Source organism: Jaculus jaculus, chromosome 14, assembly GCF_020740685.1.
Source record: "Jaculus jaculus isolate mJacJac1 chromosome 14, mJacJac1.mat.Y.cur, whole genome shotgun sequence".
NCBI lineage: Eukaryota > Metazoa > Chordata > Mammalia > Rodentia > Dipodidae > Jaculus > Jaculus jaculus.
In genome coordinates this window covers 69,370,356-69,394,367 of record NC_059115.1, presented here as the reverse complement: position 1 = coordinate 69,394,367, position 24,012 = coordinate 69,370,356, and the positions used below count along the sequence as shown (strand labels likewise).

The 24,012-nt window shown below is 38.9% G+C and overlaps 1 protein-coding gene across 3 annotated transcripts in view; it reads right to left on the bottom strand.

The window, feature by feature from the left end:
* The window catches only part of Ttc37 (tetratricopeptide repeat domain 37), a 77,721-nt gene that overhangs the window by 30,277 nt on the left and 23,432 nt on the right, over positions 1–24,012 (bottom strand). For all 3 annotated transcript variants that reach the window (XM_045133591.1, XM_004651614.2, XM_045133592.1), the window contains 19 exons: positions 21,061–21,201; positions 19,777–19,878; positions 18,877–19,016; positions 17,886–17,972; positions 17,587–17,690; positions 16,967–17,093; positions 15,392–15,571; positions 14,589–14,713; positions 13,494–13,747; positions 11,551–11,653; positions 7,792–7,968; positions 7,560–7,704; positions 7,326–7,404; positions 7,174–7,235; positions 7,028–7,084; positions 5,899–5,967; positions 5,063–5,137; positions 3,652–3,793; positions 1,856–1,949 (listed from right to left, as the gene is read on the bottom strand). In XM_045133591.1, the coding sequence (XP_044989526.1) occupies positions 1,856–1,949; positions 3,652–3,793; positions 5,063–5,137; positions 5,899–5,967; positions 7,028–7,084; positions 7,174–7,235; positions 7,326–7,404; positions 7,560–7,704; positions 7,792–7,968; positions 11,551–11,653; positions 13,494–13,747; positions 14,589–14,713; positions 15,392–15,571; positions 16,967–17,093; positions 17,587–17,690; positions 17,886–17,972; positions 18,877–19,016; positions 19,777–19,878; positions 21,061–21,201 (2,263 nt within the window). The remainder of the gene's footprint in view (positions 1–1,855; positions 1,950–3,651; positions 3,794–5,062; positions 5,138–5,898; positions 5,968–7,027; positions 7,085–7,173; positions 7,236–7,325; positions 7,405–7,559; positions 7,705–7,791; positions 7,969–11,550; positions 11,654–13,493; positions 13,748–14,588; positions 14,714–15,391; positions 15,572–16,966; positions 17,094–17,586; positions 17,691–17,885; positions 17,973–18,876; positions 19,017–19,776; positions 19,879–21,060; positions 21,202–24,012) is intronic.

Genomic DNA, 24,012 nt, shown 5'->3' with positions numbered 1-24,012 from the left:
GTTTTATGGACTTTAAGAACTATACCTCTGGTTAGATTTATGCAAGATTTGTGATCTCAAACCTTAATAATATAAGGCATGAAACAGCAGTGGTAATGAGTCAAAAATGAGTAGTGTGTATTCATGGGACTGTGGAATCACCACTTTTAGCCAATGTTAAGAGTCATAATATCTGCAGTATATCAAACACCTTAAAGCTGTCTAGTTCTCTCTGCTTGCTATAGAATACTACATTTATACATTTATACTGCTCATTTGTGAGTTTATGGATACTTTTAAGAAAATTGTGGGTTTTTTTCCAAAACCTCCATCACCTGCAAAATTCACTTATCTATAGCCTACAGTACCATCTAGTGATTACACCTGTAAACTACATAGTAGAGATCTAGAAAAGGATATAGCAACCTATTTGGGAGACCTCATTTACAGCTGACCAGACTTCTGGTACTTGCTTAGATCTGAGGAATCTTCCATTTGTCATTCCTGTAAGTAGTGTCTTATCCACCTGTGCTGACTCCCAGAGAGCCATACCTAGGGCTGCTCAACCGCTGAGCACACAGGGATTTGGCTTCTTCCATAGGCCTGGGTACTTCTCCCTGGGAGCCCTTACTCTCGGTCTATCTAAAATGACACTTCTTGCTGGGCATGGCAGTACACGCCTTTAATTCCAGCACTTGGAAGGCAAAGGTAGGAGGACTGCCATGAGTTCGAGGCCACCCTGAGACTAGTGAATTCCAGGTCACCTGGGCTACAGTAAAACCCTACCTTGAAAAAAATAAATAAATAAAATGCTATTTCTTACCTCTGAATTCTCTTGCTCATTTCTTATCAATTATTACTAATCAGGTATTTGTTAGCTTGTTGACTCTCTCCCACCAGCATGATAACAGGATCTTGTTTTTTTCTTAATAATTTTTATTTTTTTTAATTTATTTTAGAGACAGGAAGGAAAAAAGTCGGCTCACCAACCAGGGCCTCAGCCACTGCAATCTAACTGTAGATACTTGTGCCACCTTGTGGACATGTGCAGCCTTGCACTTGCCTCACCTTTGTGTGTCTGGCTTATGTGGAAACTGGAAAAGTCAAACATGGGTCCTTAGGCTTTGTAGGCCAAGTACCGTAAGTGCTAAGCCATCCCTCCAGCCCAGTCTATTTTTTTTTTAACTCAATACAACTTAGACAAGCTCTTAGAAAAAATTTTTGTTGTTGTTATTGTTTGTTTTGTTTTGTTTTTCAAGGTAGGGTTTCACTCTGGTCCAGGCTGACCACGCTGGTATTTACTATGTAGTCTCAGGGTGGCCTCAAACTCACAGCGAGGTGATCCTCCTACCTCTGCCTCCCAAGTGCACCACCACACCTGGCTTTTTCTTTTTTCTTTCTTTTTTTTTTAAATTATTTATTTATTTGAGAGCGACAGACACAGAGAGAAAGACAGATAGAGGAAGAGAGAGAGAATGGGCGCACCAGGGCTTCCAGCCTCTGCAAACGAACTCCAGACGCGTGCGCCCCCTTGTGCATCTGGCTAACGTGGGACCTGGGGAACCGAGCCTCAAACCGGGGTCCTTAGGCTTCACAGGCAAGCGCTTAACCGCTAAGCCATCTCTCCAGCCCTTTTTCATTTTTTTTAAGATTTTTTTTGTAAAACAAAATCTAGGTGCTTCTGTTTTGCCTACCCTAAATAACAGAATCCAAAATACAGCTGAAAATGTGGGACTGGATCTTTTCACTTTCACAGCTTTCATATGAATATCTGATTGTGTTAGGAAAACACAGTTCCTTCTTCGAGGGCATGAGACTAAATCTAAAATAACTAACCAATATAACAATGAGTGTAGTTCAGATAAAAGCCTCTTACCTTTGGTATGCATCTGCTGCCTTCCTTTTCAGTTGTAGATGTTCATTTAAGTAACCCAACATTGTGAAAGCTGGAGCATAATTCTGAATTCTTTCTGAAAGCCATAAATATCTTTACTTTGTATGAGTGTTCTGGTTATATTCACAAAAATATTACTTTAATTCCCCTGTTTTTAGTATTCAACATCAGACTACCTACCAAGATCAATGAAATTACTAAGAATAATAGTTTTGGGCTGGAGAGGTGGCCTAGTGGTTGAGGCATTTGCCTGCAAAGCCAAAGGACCTTGGTTTGATTCCCTAGGACCTACATAAGCCAGACACACAAGGTGACTTATGGTTCTGGAGTTTGCTGGCCTGCCAATTCTCTCTCTTTGTTCCTCACCCTCTCTCTGCTTTCTTCTCTCTCAAACAAATAAATAAGAATTAAATATATTTGTAAATCAAAGAATGGTTTAATTTTATCTTGAAAATGCTAGTAATCATTTTATGATTTTAAAAATTACTGAATATTTATTTGTTATGGTTTATAGTTGTTTTAGAGTTTAAATATTTTTTCTAAAGTATAGCAATTTAAAATTGTAATACATGTTAAAATTGGTCATAACATTTATTTAAAAATTTCAGTTGTGTTGCTAATTAATAAGCCATCCTATAATTTAATTTAACAACAATTTCTCTTAGTGTTTCTGTTCCAGTCACTGTGGTTTGAAAAACAGTAACTCAGCATTTTACACTAGAAAAAAAAAAAAGATGATCTGGTCATTTTCAATGCAATATATTTAAATTTAATGTCAAATACATCAGACATTAAGGTACATCAGAGAAGGAAAAATATGCTTAATCTAATCTACCTGAAAGTAGTAGTGAGAAGCAAGCAGTCAAACCTTTGAAACTATACAATATCTAATGTATTTCCTAGGTACTAACATCAGCACAAACATTGAAGATCACATGGTCTAAGTTATTTCCGGATAATCTCTCAAGTCACCACCTGAGAAAACTGTCAAAATCAGCTAGCAGATCCAGACCTCCAAGTGCCACAGCCCTCCAAGGCACAGAGTCAGAAGCAAAGATAGGTATAATCTGCCTTCTCTTTTCTACCAGCCTGTCTTTTAGGTTTCTATTTTCATTTTTTTTTTAACCAAGCACATAACATAGTTTGATTTGCTTAATAAGCACAAATTTTGTTTAACACCCCACCCCCCCAAAAAGACATAGTACTGAATTTTGTGGAGTGTGGTGGCACATGCCTTTAATCCCAGCATTTGGGAGGCATAGGTAGGAGGATCACCAAGATCATGTTTGAGGCCAGCCCAAGAATACATAGTATTCCATGTCTACCTGGGTAAAAACCCTACCTCAAAAAAACAAAATACATACATACATATAGTTTAAATACTCAATAGGGATCCACCATATAATTTAAAAATTAGTTATGCATGTTTGTTAGAGAATGATCTGTTCATTGTTTCAGGTATCTGGATTTTACTAAAAGCTGAAGATTTACTTCTTTGTGTAAATAATTTAAGTTACTTCTGCAGTAAGAAAACGTTTAGCCTGGCCACTTAATAGAGAAGGCAATTTGTTCAGCCTTTTGGGACACTACTAGACCAACATGTGAGCACTCTCGTAAACACCTAGAGCTGAGGAAGTCTGTGGCCAGCAGGCTTTGCAAACAAGTGCCTTTAACCACTGAGCCATCTCCCCAAACCCTACTTAGAAGGAGTTAGTTTTAGAGATTCTTAAATCATTTTAGTAGTCAAATACTGTGCTAGTACATAACAAGTATCTTACCTACATATTTACACAAAACAACTTGTGCCGCAGGAATCGCATTCATCTGGAGGATGTTGTACTGGTAGAGCTCAGTTTCTCGGTTGCTTTTATCTTGCAACGTAGTACAGACCCAGTACGCATAACCTAATGCGCCTTCCGTCTTGAAAAAAGCCAAAGTGAGTGAGCGAGCAAAGGTAATAATGCACCAGTACCAATGACGAAATACGATAATGCACCACAACATAATACAAATATCTTAGTCTTCTTTAAGTAGTTGTTAAGTGCCTTCAAATAAAGGGTAGCCATGATAAAACACAGCTAAGGTCATATTTACAACATTTGCTTCAATCTTGAGTAGAAGAATCAAATGACATACACTGCAGAAAACAGAGGCCTCCAAACTGGGTTGGTTTTTCCCTTCCCAGTACCATTCCCACAGGTGGAAACAGACTAATTTTAATGCTTTTTTTTTTTTTAAATGAGAGCGAGAGCGAGCGAGAGCGAGAGAGACAGAATTTGCACACCAGGGCTTCCAACCAGTGCAATCAAACTCCAGACACATGTGCCACCTTATACACATGTGCGACCTTAAACTTTTGTTACCTGTGCACCTGGCTTACATGTGACCCAGAGAGCTAAACAAAGGTCCTTAGGCTTCGCAGGCAAGTCCCTTAATGGCTACTCTCCAGCCCTTAAACATTTTCATAATCTAGAAATGTCAACCAAACCTACTCTTCATCTCAAGTCTATTTTTTTCAGTCTCAATTTCTCCTCAACCACTATTACGAAATCTATTAAGTCTCAATGTCATTTATCAGTTTTGAACACGAAAAGGAAGATGAAATCCAAAAGGCCTCCACATGAACATAGTACATCTGCTTCTAAGAAAGAGTGGAAACGACTGCTATAATTACCCTTGTACCACATCCCACTCATTTGTTTTCTTTATTTACTTATTTTTGTTCATTTACTTATTTATTTATTTGAGGGTGACAGAGAGAGAAAGAGGCAAATAGAGAGAGAGAGAGACAGAGAGAGAGAGAGAGAGAGAGAGAGAATGGGTGCGCCAGGGCTTCCAGCCACTGCAAACGAACTCCAGATGCATGCGCCCCTTTACGCATCTGGCTAACATGCGTCCTGGAGAATAGAGCCTCGAACCAGGGTCCTTAGGCTTCACAGGCAAGCGCTTAACCGCTAACCCATCTCTCCAGTCCTCATTTGTTTTCTTTTTGAAAGAAGGTCTTATCCCAGGCTGGCCTCAAAATCACTATGCAGCCCAAAAGGCCCTGAATTTCTAATTCTTCTGCCTCCCCCACCTACGTGCTAGGAATACAGACACGTGCTAGTGTGCCCTGCTTCTATTCATCTTTCTTAACAAGGACAATACTTCATTCATTGACACATCCTCAAGAAGAACACAAATTCTTACATGCATACTAAGTTCTGTGGTGTGCCTGAAGAGATCCATGGTGTCATAACTTCCAACTGTCTCTGCAATGAGAGCCTATAAAAGGGGGAAAATCTCAATTCATTTTAAAAGAATTAAGAATACGTTTTAAAAAAGAATAATGATGATATGCAGACCTAAACATCAAAGAACCAGAGGCTTACTAGCCATGTTTAAAAAGAAAAGTTAAGTTTACTTCTACTGCTACCATCTTAACCAGTTGTGCACTTTTTTTTTTTTTTTTTCATTTAAAAAAAATTTTGTGGCTTTTCAAGGTAGGGTCTTACTCTATCCCAAGCTAACCTGGAATTACTATCTAGTCTCAGGCTAGCCTTGAACTCCTACCTTGGCCTCCTAGTGCTGGGATGAAAGGTACATGCCACAACACCCAGAAGGGACAGAGAGACAGAGAGAGAGAGAATGGGCACAACAGGGCCTCTTGCCACTGCAAACAAACTCCAGATGCATGAGCCACATTGTATATCTGACTTTACATGGGTACGGGGGAATCAAATTCAGGTGATTATGATTTATGAGCAAGCGCCTTAACTGCTGAGCCATCTCTCCAGCCTCTGAAGTGTTATTTTTTAAGAACAAAAATATATTCAAAATAGAAAAATAAAATAACTTTGATGACTATGGTAATACCTACTGACTGAGAACATAACAGTCACACTGAAATACTGAACACAAAGAACTAAGCACAGTGGCCAGCATGCAACAAGCTTTCAGATGCTGTCTGTTCTCATTACTACCACTGTTAATATGAACAGGTTACTTATATCAATACGTGTATTAGGGAACTGTTATAACCTTACCTGTCCAATCCAGCACAATAAATAAGATGGATCAAGAGACTGAGCCATTTTGAAAGCTTCATGAGCTAGCTAGGAAAACAATGATAACAAAATATCACATTAATTTTATAAACTTAAATTATGCTAAAAAAGCACAAGAAATACGAGAAGTTAAACTTGAAACTAAAATTATACTGTTCAGTAAAATAAGCAATGTTTAACGCAATGTTTCACAACATAGTATTAGAACAATCCTGTATACAACAGATTTCCCTACAGATTGGGAGTTTTGATCCCAGCAAAACTGACACATAGGCATCTACCTTCTATTTTGCAGCACTTTGACCCAATCACACACCCATTTGATAGCAAGAGGATTGAAAGACACTTCATTATTGGCTGGCATGCTTTGTTTCCCCTGCCACAAAAAACAACTTACTATTCCATAATCCTTTACACTGTTTCACAATAACCTGTATGTGACAGGAGGAGACTTATATTCCGATGAAGAAGACAGCTCATGAGCAATGATTGTGCCTGGCTATAATGAAACTAGTCATCGGAGTTTATCAACTAAAACACTACTTACTTAAGCTTTAGCATTTAGCATAAAGCCAAATATTTCAATTACACAGCCATAGGTTAACTCATTTTCTCCCTTACCTACGCCCACCCATCCTCTATAATGTGTACCAAGGATTTCTCTTACATGTGTAGACAGTCACCAAATTAATTTATAACAGAACTGTTAGATAGGAGGACTGCTTCAAATTATTGAGACCAGTGTGAGTTACATAGTGAGTTCAAGGCTAGCCTGGGCTACACAGTAATACTCTGTCTCAACAAAACAAAGACAGAGCTGGAAAGTAAGCTCAGTGGTAGAGTACTTGCTTTGCATGCACAAGACCCAGCATTCAATCCCTGCATCATCAAAACCATAAGTAGAAAACCAGAAGTTTCTTGAGTATCAAAGAAGGAAAAAAAAAAAAAAATTATACATTTATTATACAACATAATAAATTAGATGTCAATCAGCTATAATCAATTAGCATATCTAAGAGTAGACTGGATAATAAGAAAAGTATTTCTCTACACATTAATATGCAGAAACTATTATTTATTCTTAATACATAAAAATTGAGAATGATACCTCAATGTTTCCAGTTGCAAGGTATAACACTCCTAAGTTCGTCCATGCAGCAGCATTCTAAAACATGTATTTAAAGAAATAATTAGGTCCCCTATGTAAGTAAGAGTCAGAGAAAATTCTTTGTCATAGACCAGGAGAACACTTACAATTTGTTCTGCTTGGATTGATTTGATGAAACAGTGCTGAGCAAGGGCATAATTTCCAACACCTGAAACACATAGAATGTGAAGTAACTGAACGTTGTTACCTGAAAAAAAAGCCTTCTAAAATATTGAAGTAAGTGTTACTCGATTCTCACCACTGTAACATGCAACCACACCAAGAGCATTCCAGTATAAGTGATTATTACTGTCGAGTCTCACTGCCTTTTTCAGACACTGAAAGAAGTCAAATTAGATTTTTTTATTTCTTGCATAATAGAACTTGCATAAAGATAAATATGAGTTTATGTGAAAATACCATAGTATTTATCAAACATTTTTTCATAAAAGTACTTGAGCTTTTTTTAAAGTTTATAAAAAAATTTTCATACATGCAAAGATTTCTCCAGCAACTCTTTAAGATCATTTGTGTTACTGTTCGTGTCTGCTAGATGCTGTGCTTGGCGATAATAATTAATTCCAAGATCACACCACGTATTTGATGTAGACATTAGTTTTAATGCACGACCATAACACCTATGGAAAAAATAAAAATGAATGGTATGTTTTTATAATGTTCTAACTCAATACAAATGTCAACGACTGGGAATCTTTCTAAGTTACCTTCCACCAAGATGGAGGAGTTCAGTTTTCTTTAATACTTGTTTTCCTTCCTTCTGACCAAGAAGGACCCCTAAGATATGAACATTCACTTTGGCTGGAGAAACCACATGCAGACTGGTGCAAGCATCCCCAATGAGCTTCCAGAGGCAGGACACATCAGCTCGATGCTTCAGGGCCCTGAGGGAAGAGCAAGGTGGTTCTCAAAAGTTACTTCCAAGAAAATTAGGTCAGTATGCAACACTACAACAGAAAAATTGAACATGTGATCTGATTAAGAATAATGATCTCAAGCTGGGCGTGGTGGCACACGCCTTTAATCCCAGCACTCAGGAGGCAGAGGTAGGAGGATTGCTGTGAATTTGAGGTCACCCTGAGACTACATAGTGAATTCCAGGTCAGCCTGAGCCAGAGTGAGATCCTACCTTGAAAAATCAAAAAAAAAAAAAAAAAAAAAAAAAAAAAGAATGACCACAGTTAAGCTCGGTGAGAGAGTTTACTAACCTCTTCTTAACTAAATTCTATTCACACATGTCCTCCAATAGGAAGATAAAAAGGAAAGATTTTTTTTATTACTTTAAGAGGCAGAAATTTTGCAGTTTTTTTCTTTATTTTCATTTGTGTTAGAGATGGCAGAAAGTAAATAATCGAGAAAAAAAAATCTTCAGAACCAGCCGGGCATGGTGGCGCATGCCTTTAATCCCAGCACTCGGGAGGCAGAGGTAGGAGGATTGCCATGAGTTCAAGGCCACCCTGAGATGACAGAGTTAATTCTAGGTCAGCCTGGACCAGAGTGAGACCCTACCTCAAAAAAACAAAAAACAAAAAACAAAAAAAACCTTCAGAACCAATTTAATTTTTTAAAAAAATTAGTTTTGGGCTGGAGAGATGGCTTAGTGGTTAAGGTAGTTGCTACAAAACCAAAGGATACAGGTTCAATTCCCCAAGACCCATGTAAAGTCTGATGCACAAGGTGGCACATGCATCTGGAGTTCATTTACAGTGGCTGGAGGCCCTGGCACACACATTCTCTCTGTGTCTGCCTCCTTGTCTCTCTCTCAAACAAATAAAAATAAACATTTAAAAAAATTTTTGAATTTAGGGCTTGGAAAATGGCTTTGTGGTTAAGACATTTGTCTGAGAAGCCTAAGGACCCAAGTTTGATTCCCCGGGACACATGAAAGCCAGATGCACAAAGGGGCACATGTGTCTGGAGTTCATTTGCAGTGGCTAGAGGCCCTGGCATGCCCATTCTCTCTATCTGCCTCTTTCTCTCTCTCTCTCTCAAATAAATAAAACATTTTTTTAAAATTTGAATTTTAACAAGTTTACTTTTATGCATTTGTGTGTTTGTGTGTGCATACATATGTGTGGGGGTCACATGCATGCCATGGCATATACATGGAGATCAGAAGACTGAAGCTGTCTGTGCTCCATCCTCTTTGAGAAAGGTCTCTTGCTGCTGCAAACAAAGGACTGTCAGACAGGTGGCTCCTCTGAGCTCTGGATTCCCTCTGCACTGTCTCCCAGTATAGTAGGCATGTTAGTCACAGATGGATGCACCACTTTGCATCCTGCAGTAAGCTGGCGCTAGGGAATTGAACCCAGGCCCACAGGCTTCGCAAGCAAGCAACTAGCCTGTCTGCAGCCCCAATACCAGGTTTTTTAAAAAGTGTACTTTTTTGTTTGTTTAAACAATAATTAAGGCAGTAATCACATTTGCATATTATAAACTCAGAATTTTGCTTTTAGACCAGCCCTCAAAAAAACAGCAAGCATATCAAATATATTTGGTGGTCCAAAGCATTTTCATTCTGGAACCAAAACTAGGAAAGCTATAAATATGATAATATCAAGATCCATATTCAGAAGCAAGAGCAACATGAATAAAAATGCTCTAAAAGTAAAACGAGATTACACTGGAGATGGAGGAAGGCTGTTCTTGGTAGAAAGAAAAACCAGAGCTATATGTTTCTCTCCATTTCTCTCAGGATCTTATAAATAAAAAACAGCATCCCATTTAAGCCAAGACTCAATAATCAGCTGTCATACACTGCTCTGTCACAGGCAGATGGACAAGTAGATGGAACATTTTCCATAGCCTTTTCTACTCAAGGAGTTTAGCTAAAAATCATCCCCCAATATCTTCCTGAGAAAGACTGATCACTGCAGCCTTGCCTGAAAAACCCACTGTGAAGCTCAAAAAGAAAGATATTATTTCAAGTTCCTTTAAATACCTTAGTAAAGTGTACAAGGTAACCAAGTAGATAAGGCAACGGACTGCTAAACACTTCAGTAAAATCTCTAAAACTGGCAGCATGAAAAGCACACAAGGCCAATTTCACCAGGCCAAACTCTAACGTCCTTTCCATATCACTAAAACACAATCAAACAAAACATTCAGGACTAAGTGTATGACTTCAGCGCAGTGGTAAAGCAGTTGGCTAGTATGTACAGAGCCACAGAGTCAATCCCCAGTATAACTAATTAACTAAATAAACATCTGTAAGCAAAATAACTATCACTCTTACATAACTGTGGTAGTATGAAGGCCTCAGAAGTCCAGAATAAAGATAAATGGGGGATTATAACTTTAAACATTTTATATGCCATCTCAAAATTGGTTTGAGTGCTACATGTCATTCAGAATAAAATGCCCCCAGCTCAGAAAGGCAGTATTTGTAGCTAAAGTATTGTCATCAAAAAGTTCACATGGACTGTTAAATGCCAGGTACAACAATGAATGCCCTCTTCACAATAACTTCCCCTTTGAAAAGAACTGTATTACATGTGACTTAAAAATAGCAGTAAAGGGCTGGAGAGATGGCTTAGCGGTTAAGCGCTTGCCTGTGAAGCCTAAGGACCCCTGTTCGAGGCTCAACTCCCCAGGACCCATGTTAGCCAGATGCATTAGGGGGCGCACGTATCTGGAGTTCATCTGCAGTGGCTGGAGGCCCTGGCGCGCCCATTCTCTCTCTCTCTCTCTCTACCTGCCTCTTTCTCTGTCTGTAAAAAAAAAATAGCAGTAAAAATCTGTGAGCCAAGAAGGCTTGGGGACCAAAAAAAAAAAAAAAAAGAACAAACTTGGAAAGCTCTAGAAGAGATGCTTAAAGAGGCATAAAATTAAAATTTGTACCTGATATCTAATTTGTTCTCCATTTCCCCTCTTTTTGAGATATGATCTCACTATATTATTGTGTCAGCTTCTGAAATAGCTGGGATTATAGGTGTGTGTCACAAACACAATTTGTGAACTTTTGAAAGTCATCCTCCACAAGTAACACTTTGTAATAAACTTGTACTTCTATAAACATACCAGATGTCCTCAAACTTTTCTGATTATTTTTTAGACACACCCCTTTTTGCTTACAGCCTTTGTGCTGTAATAACTAGACAGCATACTTCCCTACCAACAGGCTAGCATAGGCCCTGCTGCTGAACGGCAAGCAGTGTGCTCTGAAGCCTCGTGTCCCAGTCCGCTCCGTGAGGGACGCTCCATTTCCAGAGCTCAGGACAGAGAGCACGAGTTCATTTGCCAGAGCTGTTGCCCACTCCCTCAGCATGGCAGCCACCACTCAGAGCACAAGAAGCCCTCTCCCTCCAAGTGTGATATTAGCTCAACACAGATGCTACCGGATTAAATGACTATTTATTCTTTGTGCCTGATACTCTGCATAACTTCTGTATCAAACAGAGTGGTCATAAAATTATTTTCTAAATTTGACTTTATAGTACTAAGAAAATAAATGCAGTAATACTAACCAAGTAAAATATTCCAATGCTTTTTCTATGTAGTCCACAGCTTTCCCATCAAGACAGTCGGCTAGAGCTGCTTTTCCCATCATAAGATGGCACTCGCCCAAACCTGCAACCAGGCAAGATTGCACTTGTCTTTAGAATATATACAAAGCAAACTTCAAATAATAAACATACTGTGGTTCTTTTAAGGCCACTTCACAGAAAACAAAAGGATATTTTATAAAATTATCTCTAGACATAATGTTGATATCATTAGAAAGGAATGCAAGTTTGGTTGGAATAAGCACACACTACAAATTATGAAAAGTTACCTTTCCTCTTACAAACATCAGCTCCAAAATGAGGATTTTATCTAAACCTATGTTCTATTATATGATTTTAACTGCTTTGAAACAAGATTTAACCTTTTTATATTAAAATCTGTATAGCAAACTATAAAAATTGGACAAAATAGTTTTTGCAAGTGCCAGTCAACATCTCATGAAGGTGAACACTCCTTCTTTTGAGAAGGGTTTTACAAAACAAGGGAAGGAGGGACAGAAACAGGCAGGAAAAAAAAATATTTCAATCTCCAAATTATGTTACTCAAAACCAACACTTATGAATTTAGACCTCAGCAAGTCAGGATGGCAGAGCAGCCTAAGGTGCTGCACTCAGGAATTTAAACCACAACTGTCTCTCCAAAAATAAGTGAGGGTAAGTAAGGCATCTCTATCACACTCTTAAGTAAGGCTAGGGGACCATTGGGGAAGAGGTGGTACAAAGAATGTAAGAGCCAAAAAAAAAAGAGGTGGGGTGCTCTGCAATAAAGAAATAACGTCTTCCGGAAACACAGCAGGCACTGCCTATACAAGACCTGCATGATAGGAGGGGAAATGATGACATCAAAACACGAGAGAGACTAGACAAAAGAGATTCAATGAAGAAGGGATGTGGGAGGGGATTATGATCATGGTATTTTGTCTATATGTATGGAAGTTATCAAGTAAAAGTTTTTTAAGGGCTGGAGAGATGGCTTAGTTGTTAAGGTGCTTGCCTGAGAAGCCTAAGGACTCAGGTTCAACCCCCAAGAGCCCATGTAAGCCAGACACACAAGATGACACATACATACAAGGTGGCTCACACATGTGGAGTTTGACTGTGGTGGCTACAGGCCCTAGTGTGCCAATTCTGCGCCCCATAATAAGATAAGAGTGTAAAAAGGTTTTTAAAATGTAACACCAAATAAATACATGAGAAGTAGTGAAAGAAATGGAGGAAAGCATATATAAAAGACTAGAGAGTCTTTTGAAATGGTAAATCTTAAAAGTTTAAGTTATATATAAATGGAGTTGCCTTTTTTTCCTTATACCACTAAAAATAATTTGTTAAGGAATAGATACAATACAATACAAGCTGCAATTAAAAAGAACTCACAGGGCTGGAGAGATGGCTTAGTGGTTAAGCGCTTGCCTGTGAAGCCTAAGGACCCCGGTTCGAGGCTCGGTTCCCCAGGTCCCACGTTAGCCAGATGCACAAGGGGGCGCACGCATCTGGAGTTCGTTTGCAGAGGCTGGAAGCCCTGGCACGCCCATTCTCTCTCCCTCCCTCTCTCTGTCTTTCTCTCTGTGTCTGTCGCTCTCAAATAAATAAATTTTAAAAAAATAAATAAATAAAATAAAAAAAGAATTTACAACTGCTTTAGAGATCCATGTTTGTGTCCAGCAGCTATCATTCCATTAGTCTAAAAGAAAAGCTTTGTCTTACTATTTACTAATGCTTGGAAGTAAAACTAGACCTTCTGACATTCAAATCTCCATAGCAATACCATCAGATGTTCATATCAGACACTTGCTACTGACTAAGTAAGTTCTTTTCAAGTTACTCAAGACATTTAGGTAGAAAATTTACTCAAGGGCTTAGACTTCAGTGCTGCAGAGCCAAAGAAGCTCTTTCAGGGACATTACCTTTCAAAGCAGGAACATACTCTGCCTTCTTTGCAATGATCAGCTGGAACTGCGCTACAGCCTCCTTGTACTTGCCTAGGGTCTGCTGTATGGCTGCCACCTTGAACACACTGTATATGGAGTCGGGGTTCAGCTCACTGGCTTTTGAGAAGGACTTCAGGGCAGTTGTGTAGCTGCCTCTGCTCAAGTATGCCTCTCCTAAAGACTCCCAACAATTGCAGTCCTTTGGGTCTGCTCTTAAGGCAGCCTGTAAACTAAAGTTTTAAGAAACAGTGAGAGAATGAAAAGTAATAGAACCATGTCTACATGAAAGGAAAATATGAAATAAACAGCTTGAGTCAATTACAAGCCCTTCCGTTAATGAATGTGGCACTTAAAAGTAGGTTCCCTTTCTCTTTATGACCTGAATGCTTTTAACACTGGGATGCTTTATTACAATTTAGAATGAATGAGAACAAAATGCTGACCAAAATCTCTTTTTCTGGATTATCTTGAAGAATTCCATTTTCTATCCCACAAGGGCATGTGAAATCTTAGCCTGCCCTTATCAACCCTTCTATCAATTAATATGGAACAATTAAAATATAGAAATAGAAGGGATGCTTTAAATTTCTGATCAACTTCCATTTTTATGAAAAATTTCAGATGGCCTATGTTCTAGAAGTTAGCATATGTCAGAAATAACTGTCTTGATACAAGCATGTTAACCCTGTAGTATAGATCAAACCGAATGACCAAACACAACCATACTTGAGCTACTTAAGTACAAATGTTCTTCAAACTGCCAAGTGTCTCCCCTGTCCAAAAACAAGGAATGTTTGTGGAACTACAAACATTTTTAGCATGAATGAAACTTCTCAAGAACCTACTGTACTTATATACTATTAAAGGCTTCACTACATTGTACATGAGGTAACCCAGTTTCCAATTCTACTACCTTACAGGCTATAAGTACCAATCAACTATAAATAAGTTTGCTATTTCTTCTGTCAAAAAGCAACGTGGTAAGAGGCCATGTACAAAAGTTATTTGGTATATAAAAGAAACTGAATTTAGGAACCATTACAATGTCTAAATATAAGCAAGATGCCTTACTCAGCCACTGCTTGAGAATGTTGACCAGCTTTCAAATAGTGCAGTCCTCGCCTGAGCCAGGCCCACTTGGCTGTTCCAGCACTTGCCTTCTGAGTTACTACTGTTAAGATTGCTAAGGCAGTTTCCTAGGAAGAAAATATCAGTATCAGAATTACCAAGTTAATTACCATGAAAATACCAAGCACCTATGTAACATACACAAATATAGTTTAATTCCTCATTTCTAGTCTTTTAATTTACAATGGTATATATAAAACTAGTTTCAATAGCAAGTAGCAAGGAATTTCAGTATCAGCCAAAGAGAAATGATGGCAAAAAATATTTCTATGGTATCTATAAAGAAAATGAAAACTAATGATAATTTTCAAATGTGTGTGTGTGTGTGTGTGTGTGTGTGTGTGTGTGTGTGTGTTCACACACACTTTCATTTAAATACTCAGTATAAAAAATAAGAGGGGGCTGGGCGTGGTGGCACACGCCTTTAATCCCAGCTCTTGGGAGGCAGAGGTAGGATTGCTGTGAGTTCGAGGCCAGCCTGAGACTACCTAGTGAATTCCAGGTCAGTCTGGGCTAGAGAGAGACCCTACCTCAAAAAAAAAAAAAAAAAAAGTGGAAGCCGGGCATGGTGCACTTGGGAGGCAGAGGTAGGAGGATCACCCTGAGTTCAAGGCCACTCTAAGACCACATAATGAATTCCAGGTCAGCCTGGGCTAGAGTGATACCTTACCTCAAAAAAACAAAAACAAACAAACAAACAAATAAATAAATAAATATAAGAGGGCAAAAGTGGTCTTGAGGCATACCGTATCTTCAAGCTCCACACTCAGGTCAACTGCCGCAGCTCCAGACTCAGCATCAGTGTCGTCTAACTCAAAAGCTTTTCTGTAACATCCTCGGGCTCTGTTTTTATCTCCCACTACATCTCTGTAATAGTGACCCAAATAGCGGAAAACTTTACCCATGTATGGATCCAGTCTTGCAGCCTTGGAAATAAATATTGACACCAGGATATTAAAAGTTTGTTCCAATGAGTATTGTTAAAATCACAAGAGATATAGTAAACAGATTTAAAAGAAGAAACAATTTCATTAAAAATACAAAACTATGCCAAAATATCCATTAGTATAAGAGGGCTGGAGAGATGGCTTAGTGGTTAAGGCACCTGTCTACAAAGGAGCCAGGTTCGACTCCCCAGGATCCACATAAGCCACATGCACAAGGTGGCGTATGTGTCTGGACTTCAGTTGCAGTGGCTGTATGCCGTGACGTGCCCATTCTCTCTCTCCCCTTTGTCTGCCTCTTTCTGTCTCTCAAATAAGTAAAAATAAAACATCTAAAACAGATAGGAAAGTAGGCTCTCACTGCTTACTGAAAATAAACAAAAGCAAAACCATAATTTCTTTGGTGAATGAAATGTGAAGCTTGAGTAACTGTTAATTCACTGACTCTTCTAGGTCAAGATAAAAATGTAAGATTTACAGGGATGGAGAGACGGCTCAGCAGTTAAGGCATTTGCTCTCAAAGCCAAAGGACCCAGGTTCGATTTCCCAGGACCCACATAAGCCAGATGTACAGGGTGGCGCATGTGTCTGGAACTCGTTTACAGTGGCTGGAAGCCCTGGCACACCCATTCTCACTTACTCTATCTATCTGCCTTTCTCTCTCAAATAAAGATGTAAAGATAAAATAATAAAAAAGAACTAGTTAAAAAACATGTAAGACTTGGGCCGGGCGTGGTGGCACACACCTTTAATCCCAGCACTTGGGAGGCAGAGGTAGGAGGATCGCCGTGAGTTCAAGGCCACCCTGAGACTACAGAGTTAATTCCAGGTCAGCCTGGACCAGAATGAGACCCTACCTCAAAAAAGCAAAAAAAAAAAAAAAAAAAGTAAGACTTACAGATGTTAAACATCTAAAAGAAAAAGAAACTGAAATCCTAGACGGGTATACCCATAAAACTAGTGGAAATGAGCTAAAACAGTATTTTTCCAGAGATCATGTTTCACTTTCTGTAAGATAAATTTCTAAGAAATATACTTTTATACTTTTATGATTTAACTCTCTCTCCTTGAATCCACATAACATCACAAAATACATTATGTAAGAAATGACACACGAAAATGCAGCTCAGGAGCTTAATTCTGCTTCTGTCTTCATGGGCAGCCACGCTCTACCCCGGGTTTTACCCGCCCTGCCTTCTCATAGGCAGGAGCTCTTTATATGCTCTCTCCTCTTTCCTTCTCTTAATCTAATAACATCTCCTTAAATCTTGAAAACAATGCAGCTCAGTAAACAGTAAATTTAAACATCTGATGTGCATGATTCCTATTTGATTTTAAGTGGAATCCACTTCACGCAAGGAGAGTAGCAACTGTTACCTTCAGAAAGTGGGCAAGAGCCTTTGTTTTGTCTTTTCTTGTCTCTTCGCTCATAAGCCAGTATGTTAACCCAAGCTGGCAGTGGTGTTCAGCTACCTCAGCATCCTTCTCAAGTGCCCTCAGGAAACTAAGATCACCAAAGGGGGTAGAAAGGAGTATTAAGTGTGTGTTCTGACATGCCATGTGCATGTATGTGCAATGTACGTGTGTGTAAAATACGACACTCCAAGACTGCACTGAAATCAAGTTAAGTGATACAAGGCACCCAAATTTAAAATATATTACTACTTCAAGATTTAGGCAAGGATAAGAAAAAACAATTTATTTCTGCTTTGGTTTTTTTTTTTTGTTTTGAAGATGGGCTTTAAAAGCAAGACAGTGGTGTTCTGGCACTGACATGTGCTAAGTGTTCAGAGCATATAGCAAATACAGCACTGGCTAGAAGAATCGTCTGATCAGCTAATTGGATTAAAAATCCATCACAGAAATCTTTATGAATGCTGTGCTACATCTGAAATGTATTTTAAAGCCTTCAGAAACTGGATCTTCATCAAACCCATTCTGAAATTTTGAGACATACAGTATGATCCTAGATCTACAGGCAGTCTATGCATCCTTACCATTTTTCTGCTTGCACATAGTCCTTTTTGGTAAAATGAATCAATGCTTCAAGAGCATGCACTTCAGCTAGGTCGGGGTAAGAAGGAAGAAGGTCTTCCATGATCTATAAAGGAGATACTTGTCAATTTCATATCCACGTAAAATGGCTCTTAACTTTTATTCCCTTGGGGTTTTGTTTTGTGAGTGTGTTCACATGCTGGGGACCTAACTGGCACATCGCACTGTGCCAATGAACTAAATCCCCAACCATGAATTTTTAAGTGCTAAGTAAAACTTACTTTAAATAAAAAACACCAACCTTGGTGGCTTCATCTACCGAGCCTTTGTTCAGATAGGCCAAGCTTTTAAGGACTAGAAGTCCTGGGATATTATTTGCATCAGAAACCTAGAAAACAATTGTACAAAATGGCTATTAATTCTCCTTCAACAAAACTGCAGTAATATTTGTTCAAACTAAAGAATGGTCAGAGAGCTGGGGAGATGTCTGCTGGGCAAAGCGTGTGCTGCCCACACATGAGGATCTAAGTTCAGATCACCATCATCCACGTAAAAGCCAAGTTTGGTAGTTCACACTTGCAATCCTAGTGCTGGGGAGGTGGAGACAGGAGAATCCCTAGTTCGTACTGGTTGGCTTGTCTAGCCAAAGGAATGAGCTATGGGTTCTAGACCTTCTCTGAAAAAACAACGTAGAAAGCAACTGAAGAAAATACCTGACATAGACCTTTGGCCTCCATATCCACACACACACACACACACACACACACACACACACACACGTACACGCACGCACCCACACATATATGAACACTCATACACATGCATGTACACGTGCCCAAAACATGCTCACAGAAGACCAACATCTAACAGAATAAAGACACAAAGGCTTCACTTTCTACTATATTAATACTTCCAATTATGTAAAATTCCAAATGCCTAAGAAAATTAGAAACTACTATAATAAACTCATAATCAACTATCATCCACCTACAATTAGGCTGTCAATTACCTGTAGTAAGTTTTCTAAAGGTAAAACTTCAGAAACCTAGTTAGTAATAATCTTGTGGTCATAACCCAGGAGGACAAAGGGAAGGGAATATAGCAGCTGAGACTAAAGAAAGACTTCCTCACACAAGGAACACTGGAGTTCTTGATCAAAAGAAAACAAACAACTTTAGGAGTTTCCAAGCACATGAATGATTTATCAGGATGCAAGTAAACATTTGGCTAGGAGAGATGGCTGTTACCTCGCTGCTGGAAACTGAAGCTGAAAGCGAAAAGTCAAGGCCTACCTGATTAAGAGTACGCACTGCCTCCTCTGAAGACTCACAGTCTGAGAGCTGAATCAAAGCCTCCGCTTTCAAACGAAGACAACGATTCTTCTGATGAAGGCTGTCGCCACATGCATCAATGCTTTCCATGTTCTTCAGAGCTGACAAAAGCATGTATAAGTGAGGAAACAACAGCACACTTTGTCTACATTTTAAAGATGATATACAATACTGCACATACTGTTAAGCATAAATTTCTCAAACAATATATGTGAAGAATAACTGAAGATCTAAGTACCCTGTAATTAAAGACCAGAATTTGAAACAAAGCATACCAATTTAAAACCTTCTCTTCACAAGAATAAAACTGAAGATTCACAGCCATAACAGTAGCTGTCTGTTAGCTCTTACCTACAGTACAGCAAGTTAAGGATACTTGAAAGAAGACCAATTACAATGATCTACTACCTCCACTGTTCTTATAGCTAGAGAGTTCAGGTACTCACTGGGTCAAGAACAGAGAATCACCTGTTTCTGATTTCCCAGTTCCAATCCTACCTTACTACATTTAAATGGGTTACATTAAGGGCTAAGAATTCCCTTACCTATATCAAACAAACTAAGAATTCATAAAGGTTCTGGATATAACGGAAAATTTCCTTGCTAAAAGGGCAGAACACCTCCCCTCAAGCCTATACTGTAAAAATTACCAATGCAGGAAACCTTTGCTAAGTACCCATTGCTACTAGTAGACACGCATAAGATTGGGTATTTATTCATCCTCCTAAGTGAAATTTACACTAGTTATGCCAGTTTAAGATGGAAAGAAAACATGTTTAAAAAACTAGTCTCTCTGTCATTCAGTGGGAAAACAAGCAGCTCTGCGTGCAGCTCTGTGGAAACACAGGAGGTCAAGATTACCTTGTCTGCAGGAAAGAAGCGCATCCCGAGGCCTGTGCATTTTCACTTGGGCTTCCGCTAGATGACACCATCCCACTGTGCACACGGGCCTGTCCTTCAACCCTGAAAGGAGAAAAAGAGCAAATACCAAGGTTTCCATGAGAACTTGGATGAATGACAGTTCTGTTTACTTTCCAAATCAGACCCCACACCCTTTCCTCAGCTCTCTCCTCTAATAGACCATGAGGCACACAGATTCCACGCTTCAATCCATTTGTGCCCATATACTCTTCTCTATCTCCACCACTGCCATTGCAGTTGAGGTGCCCCGAATCCTGCAACGCATGTGCTACACTGTCGTCACGTATCTCTAGAAAGACAAACTCTTTAGCGCCTTCCACAGATTCTTCATTGCTCCCAGAATGCTGTGCAGACTTTTGACAAGGTCTCCCAGGCTCTCTTCAGCCTCACTTCCTGTGCACTTTTTTTTTTTTAAAGTACGGTCTCGCTCTAGCCCAGGCAGACCTGGAATTCACTATGTCATCTCAGGGTGGCCTCAAACTCATGGTGCTTCTCCTACCTCTGCCTACCATGTACTGGGATTAAAGGAGTGCGCCACCATACCCAGCTCCGTGCATTCTTTATTATCAGATCTCACTGGACTACCCTGAACAACAGTTTTGCTTTAGCAATTCCACAGGTCCATTTCTAGGCCTCAAATGTTTTTTTTCCACTATTTTCATCTACTTGCCTGGTTTGTAACTCAGTCATATCTCATCTTGAACAAATGCTCATCCAAAAACCATCATACCTGCTATGACTGAGTTAAAGTCTAAGGCTTCCTGAAATCATTCTTCCTTTATAAATAAAAATATTAAGAAAGTTCAATTCTGTGTTCTTAAAACTGTGGAGTAGAAAAGTTGGGAGTTTAAACCTCAGCAAGCTCCCAGGTGTGTGTTTTCTTTTTCCTATCTTAGACACTTTCTTTAAAAAAGTTACAAGAGGGGGGGCAGAGATGGCTTAGTAATTAAGTCATTTGCCTGCAAAGCCAGGGGACCCAGGTTCGATTCCCCAGGACCCCACCTAAACAAGATACACAAAGTGGCACATGCATCTGGAGTTCGTTTGCAGTGGCTGGAGGCCATGGCATGCTTGCTCTGTCTCTATCTCTGTCTCTCTCTCACTGTCCACCTCTTTCTCTCTCAAGTAAATAAATAAAGACAAAAGACTAAACGAAAAGCTCCGAGAGCAGCCCTACTGACTGAGGGCCAAGCCTCCTGTGAAGTGCTGCAAACTGCGCCTTACCTTCTTCTAGGTTACGAAGAGCATCTGAGTACTTTCGGTCTTGAAGTGCTTTAGTGCCTAAGCCAATCAGGCCCAGGCCACTTTTGGAATTCATTTCCACTAGTTTACAACAATACTGCTGTCCCTCTTCTGTAATATTTCCTAGAATTAAAATAAAAACTTATTAATATATGTGTGTGTGTATGTATATATGTGTATGTATGTATATGTGTATGTATATGTGTATGTATATGTATATGTATATGTATATGTATGTATGTATGTGTGTGTATATATATATACACACACACACACACACACACACACACACACACACACACCAAACTTCTAAAAGCTACTTTTTTACTATCTTGACTTTAGGTATTACAATTTTAAATAAATCAACAAATATAGACAATATGAATATTTCATAACAAAAACTATTGGCTTGTACCTTCTTAAACAGTAGAAATAAAAACTACACAAGTATCAAACTTTAAGTCATACTTAAGTTTCAAGCAAGAAATCTACTGGCATTTGTCAGCAGGCAGTCATATAACCTATGGCTTGCCAGGTCTGTTTTTCCTATTAGCAGTAACAATTTTAGTTGTGAAATGAAGGAACTGGGTGAAAGGAGAGTATCTTCATCAATCTCTGTTCAGGAGCAACCATGCTCTGCTAGGGACACAAAAGTCAATCCCAGCATCCTAGCATCCAAGATGCTGGGTGATGACTCAGCAAGACACTGAACAAAGACCTAGTCACTTGTCTTAATGTTGACAAATTCAGCAATGTAGCTCTACATTTTTTTCAAACTACCTTTACCTATATAAAAATTTAACTTATATAATAATCATCTAATGCCTACATTTATTTTTAAATTTATTTTAACAAAATAAATTTAGTTGAAAAGATATATATTTCTATTTCCCCCAACCTCAATTTTCAGAAAAGCAAACATAACAAATGAAAGCTATGATTTCTCTTCTTAAAATTAGTGAATAGTATTTAACACTTTAATAAATTGTTTAATCACATAGGAAGTTTCTTTAAAAGTACTGAAAATAAACTAAATTTGGAACAATAAACATGGAAACAAATAAAAATGTCTTCATATAGTAAAATATAATATAGTTAATAAAATTTTATAACATAAATTCAACATAACATATGATAAGATCATTTTAAAAAACCTCTCTGGTAAAACATATCACCAAACTTATATGGAATCACTTAGCCAGAGATGCTAAGTGTATTATTTGTATAAAACCATTGTAACTCAAATTTCTCAAAACTAAATGCATACCAATGCATAATCTATAAATAACATTTTCTATAATAAATTTAACACCAAATTAGTACCAAAATATGAATTCCTAATGATTAAATAATTAAAACTTTAGTACTGTTTGACAAACTGCGAAAGCAAATTAGTAGACCATCAAATTGCTTAGACATTTTACTTCCAGATATGAATTTACTTTTATCAATATTTCTCACTACTGCTTATACACATATGAACTCCAGAAACAGATACATCTATTTCTATACCCACTGTATCTCACTACACACAGCAGTGGCTTTTCCATCTCTCTCCAGTGGTCTGGTCTAAGCGGACACGCCTCAACTACTCAGTAAACAAAGGACTGCAAGCAGAGTATGCTGAGCGCCACTCCCAGCTTCTGGCTCAACAGGTCCAAATTTAAGACTGGAGAATCTGTTTCTAACAGGGTCTCAGGTAATACTGACGCTACTAGTGCAGAGATTATGCTTACGAACCATAGGACTGCAGGGACTTGCTAATAATCTAGTCAGCTCTGCTGTTAAGCCTCATACACACGCCCTGCCTCCGTGTCTCTGAAACTAAACGGTAACTTCTGGACAGTAGATACTAGCGTGCTATTTCATATACGGTGGGCATTCATTAAATGTAGGATAATCCTTTGAAAATACCATTATGCCGGGCGTGGTGGCGCACGCCTTTAATCCCAGTACTCAGGAGGCAGAGGTAGGAGGATTGCCACGAGTTCAAGGCCACCCTGAGGCTACATAGTGAATTCCAGGTCAGCCTGAGCCAGAGTGAGACCCTACCTCGAAAAACCAAAAAAAAAAAAAAAAAAAAAAAAAGAAAATACCATTATGAACTGATGTTTAAAAACATTTTGATTATTAATTGGTAATGGATAAGTTTAGAGTCTACATTCTAGGAAAGAAAAAGTAGCTATTAAAATTTTACCTTTGATTAATACCCATCTGACTCAAAACTCTTACTCTGGGGCTGGAGAAATGGCTTAGTGGTTAAGGCGCTTGCCTGCCAAGCCATAGGACCCCAGGTTTGCCTCCTCAGAACCCATGTAAGCCAGGTGCACAAGGGGGTACACACATCTGGAGTTCGTTTACAGTGGCTAGAGGCCCTGGTGTGCCCATTCTCTCTCTCTCTATCTGCCTATTCTCATCTATCTCTCTCTCTCTCTCTCTCTCTCTCTCTCTCTAATAAACAAGCAAAAATAAAATATTAAAATAAAAAACTCTTACTCTGAAGAAAGAGAACTCATAAGCTGGAGATGGTGGCTCATGCCTCCAATCTCGACACCCTGGAAACTGAGGAAGGTGGGTCAGAATGAGCTCAGGGCCAGCCTGAGCTAGTGAGCCCTTGCCACGAACAAACAAGAAATACAATTCATGACAGACAACCTTGAAACACCAACTGCCTTTATTCCACAAAACAGCTGGGATAACCAGAGGAAATGCCAGGTGCACCTCTAGTCAATGACCACTCACGGTTGGGGAACCCTACACTGCATGCACATGGGTGCATGAGGTGGAGAGGCCACTTCTCAAAGGTGGAGGTGAGACAGAGGCAACATTTCAAACAAGGCAAGCCTTCCTAATAGATTTATTCCTTTAATGCCTGGAAGCTCAATTTATAATAAACAAAATTAATTGGGCATGACAGCATACACCTTTAATCCC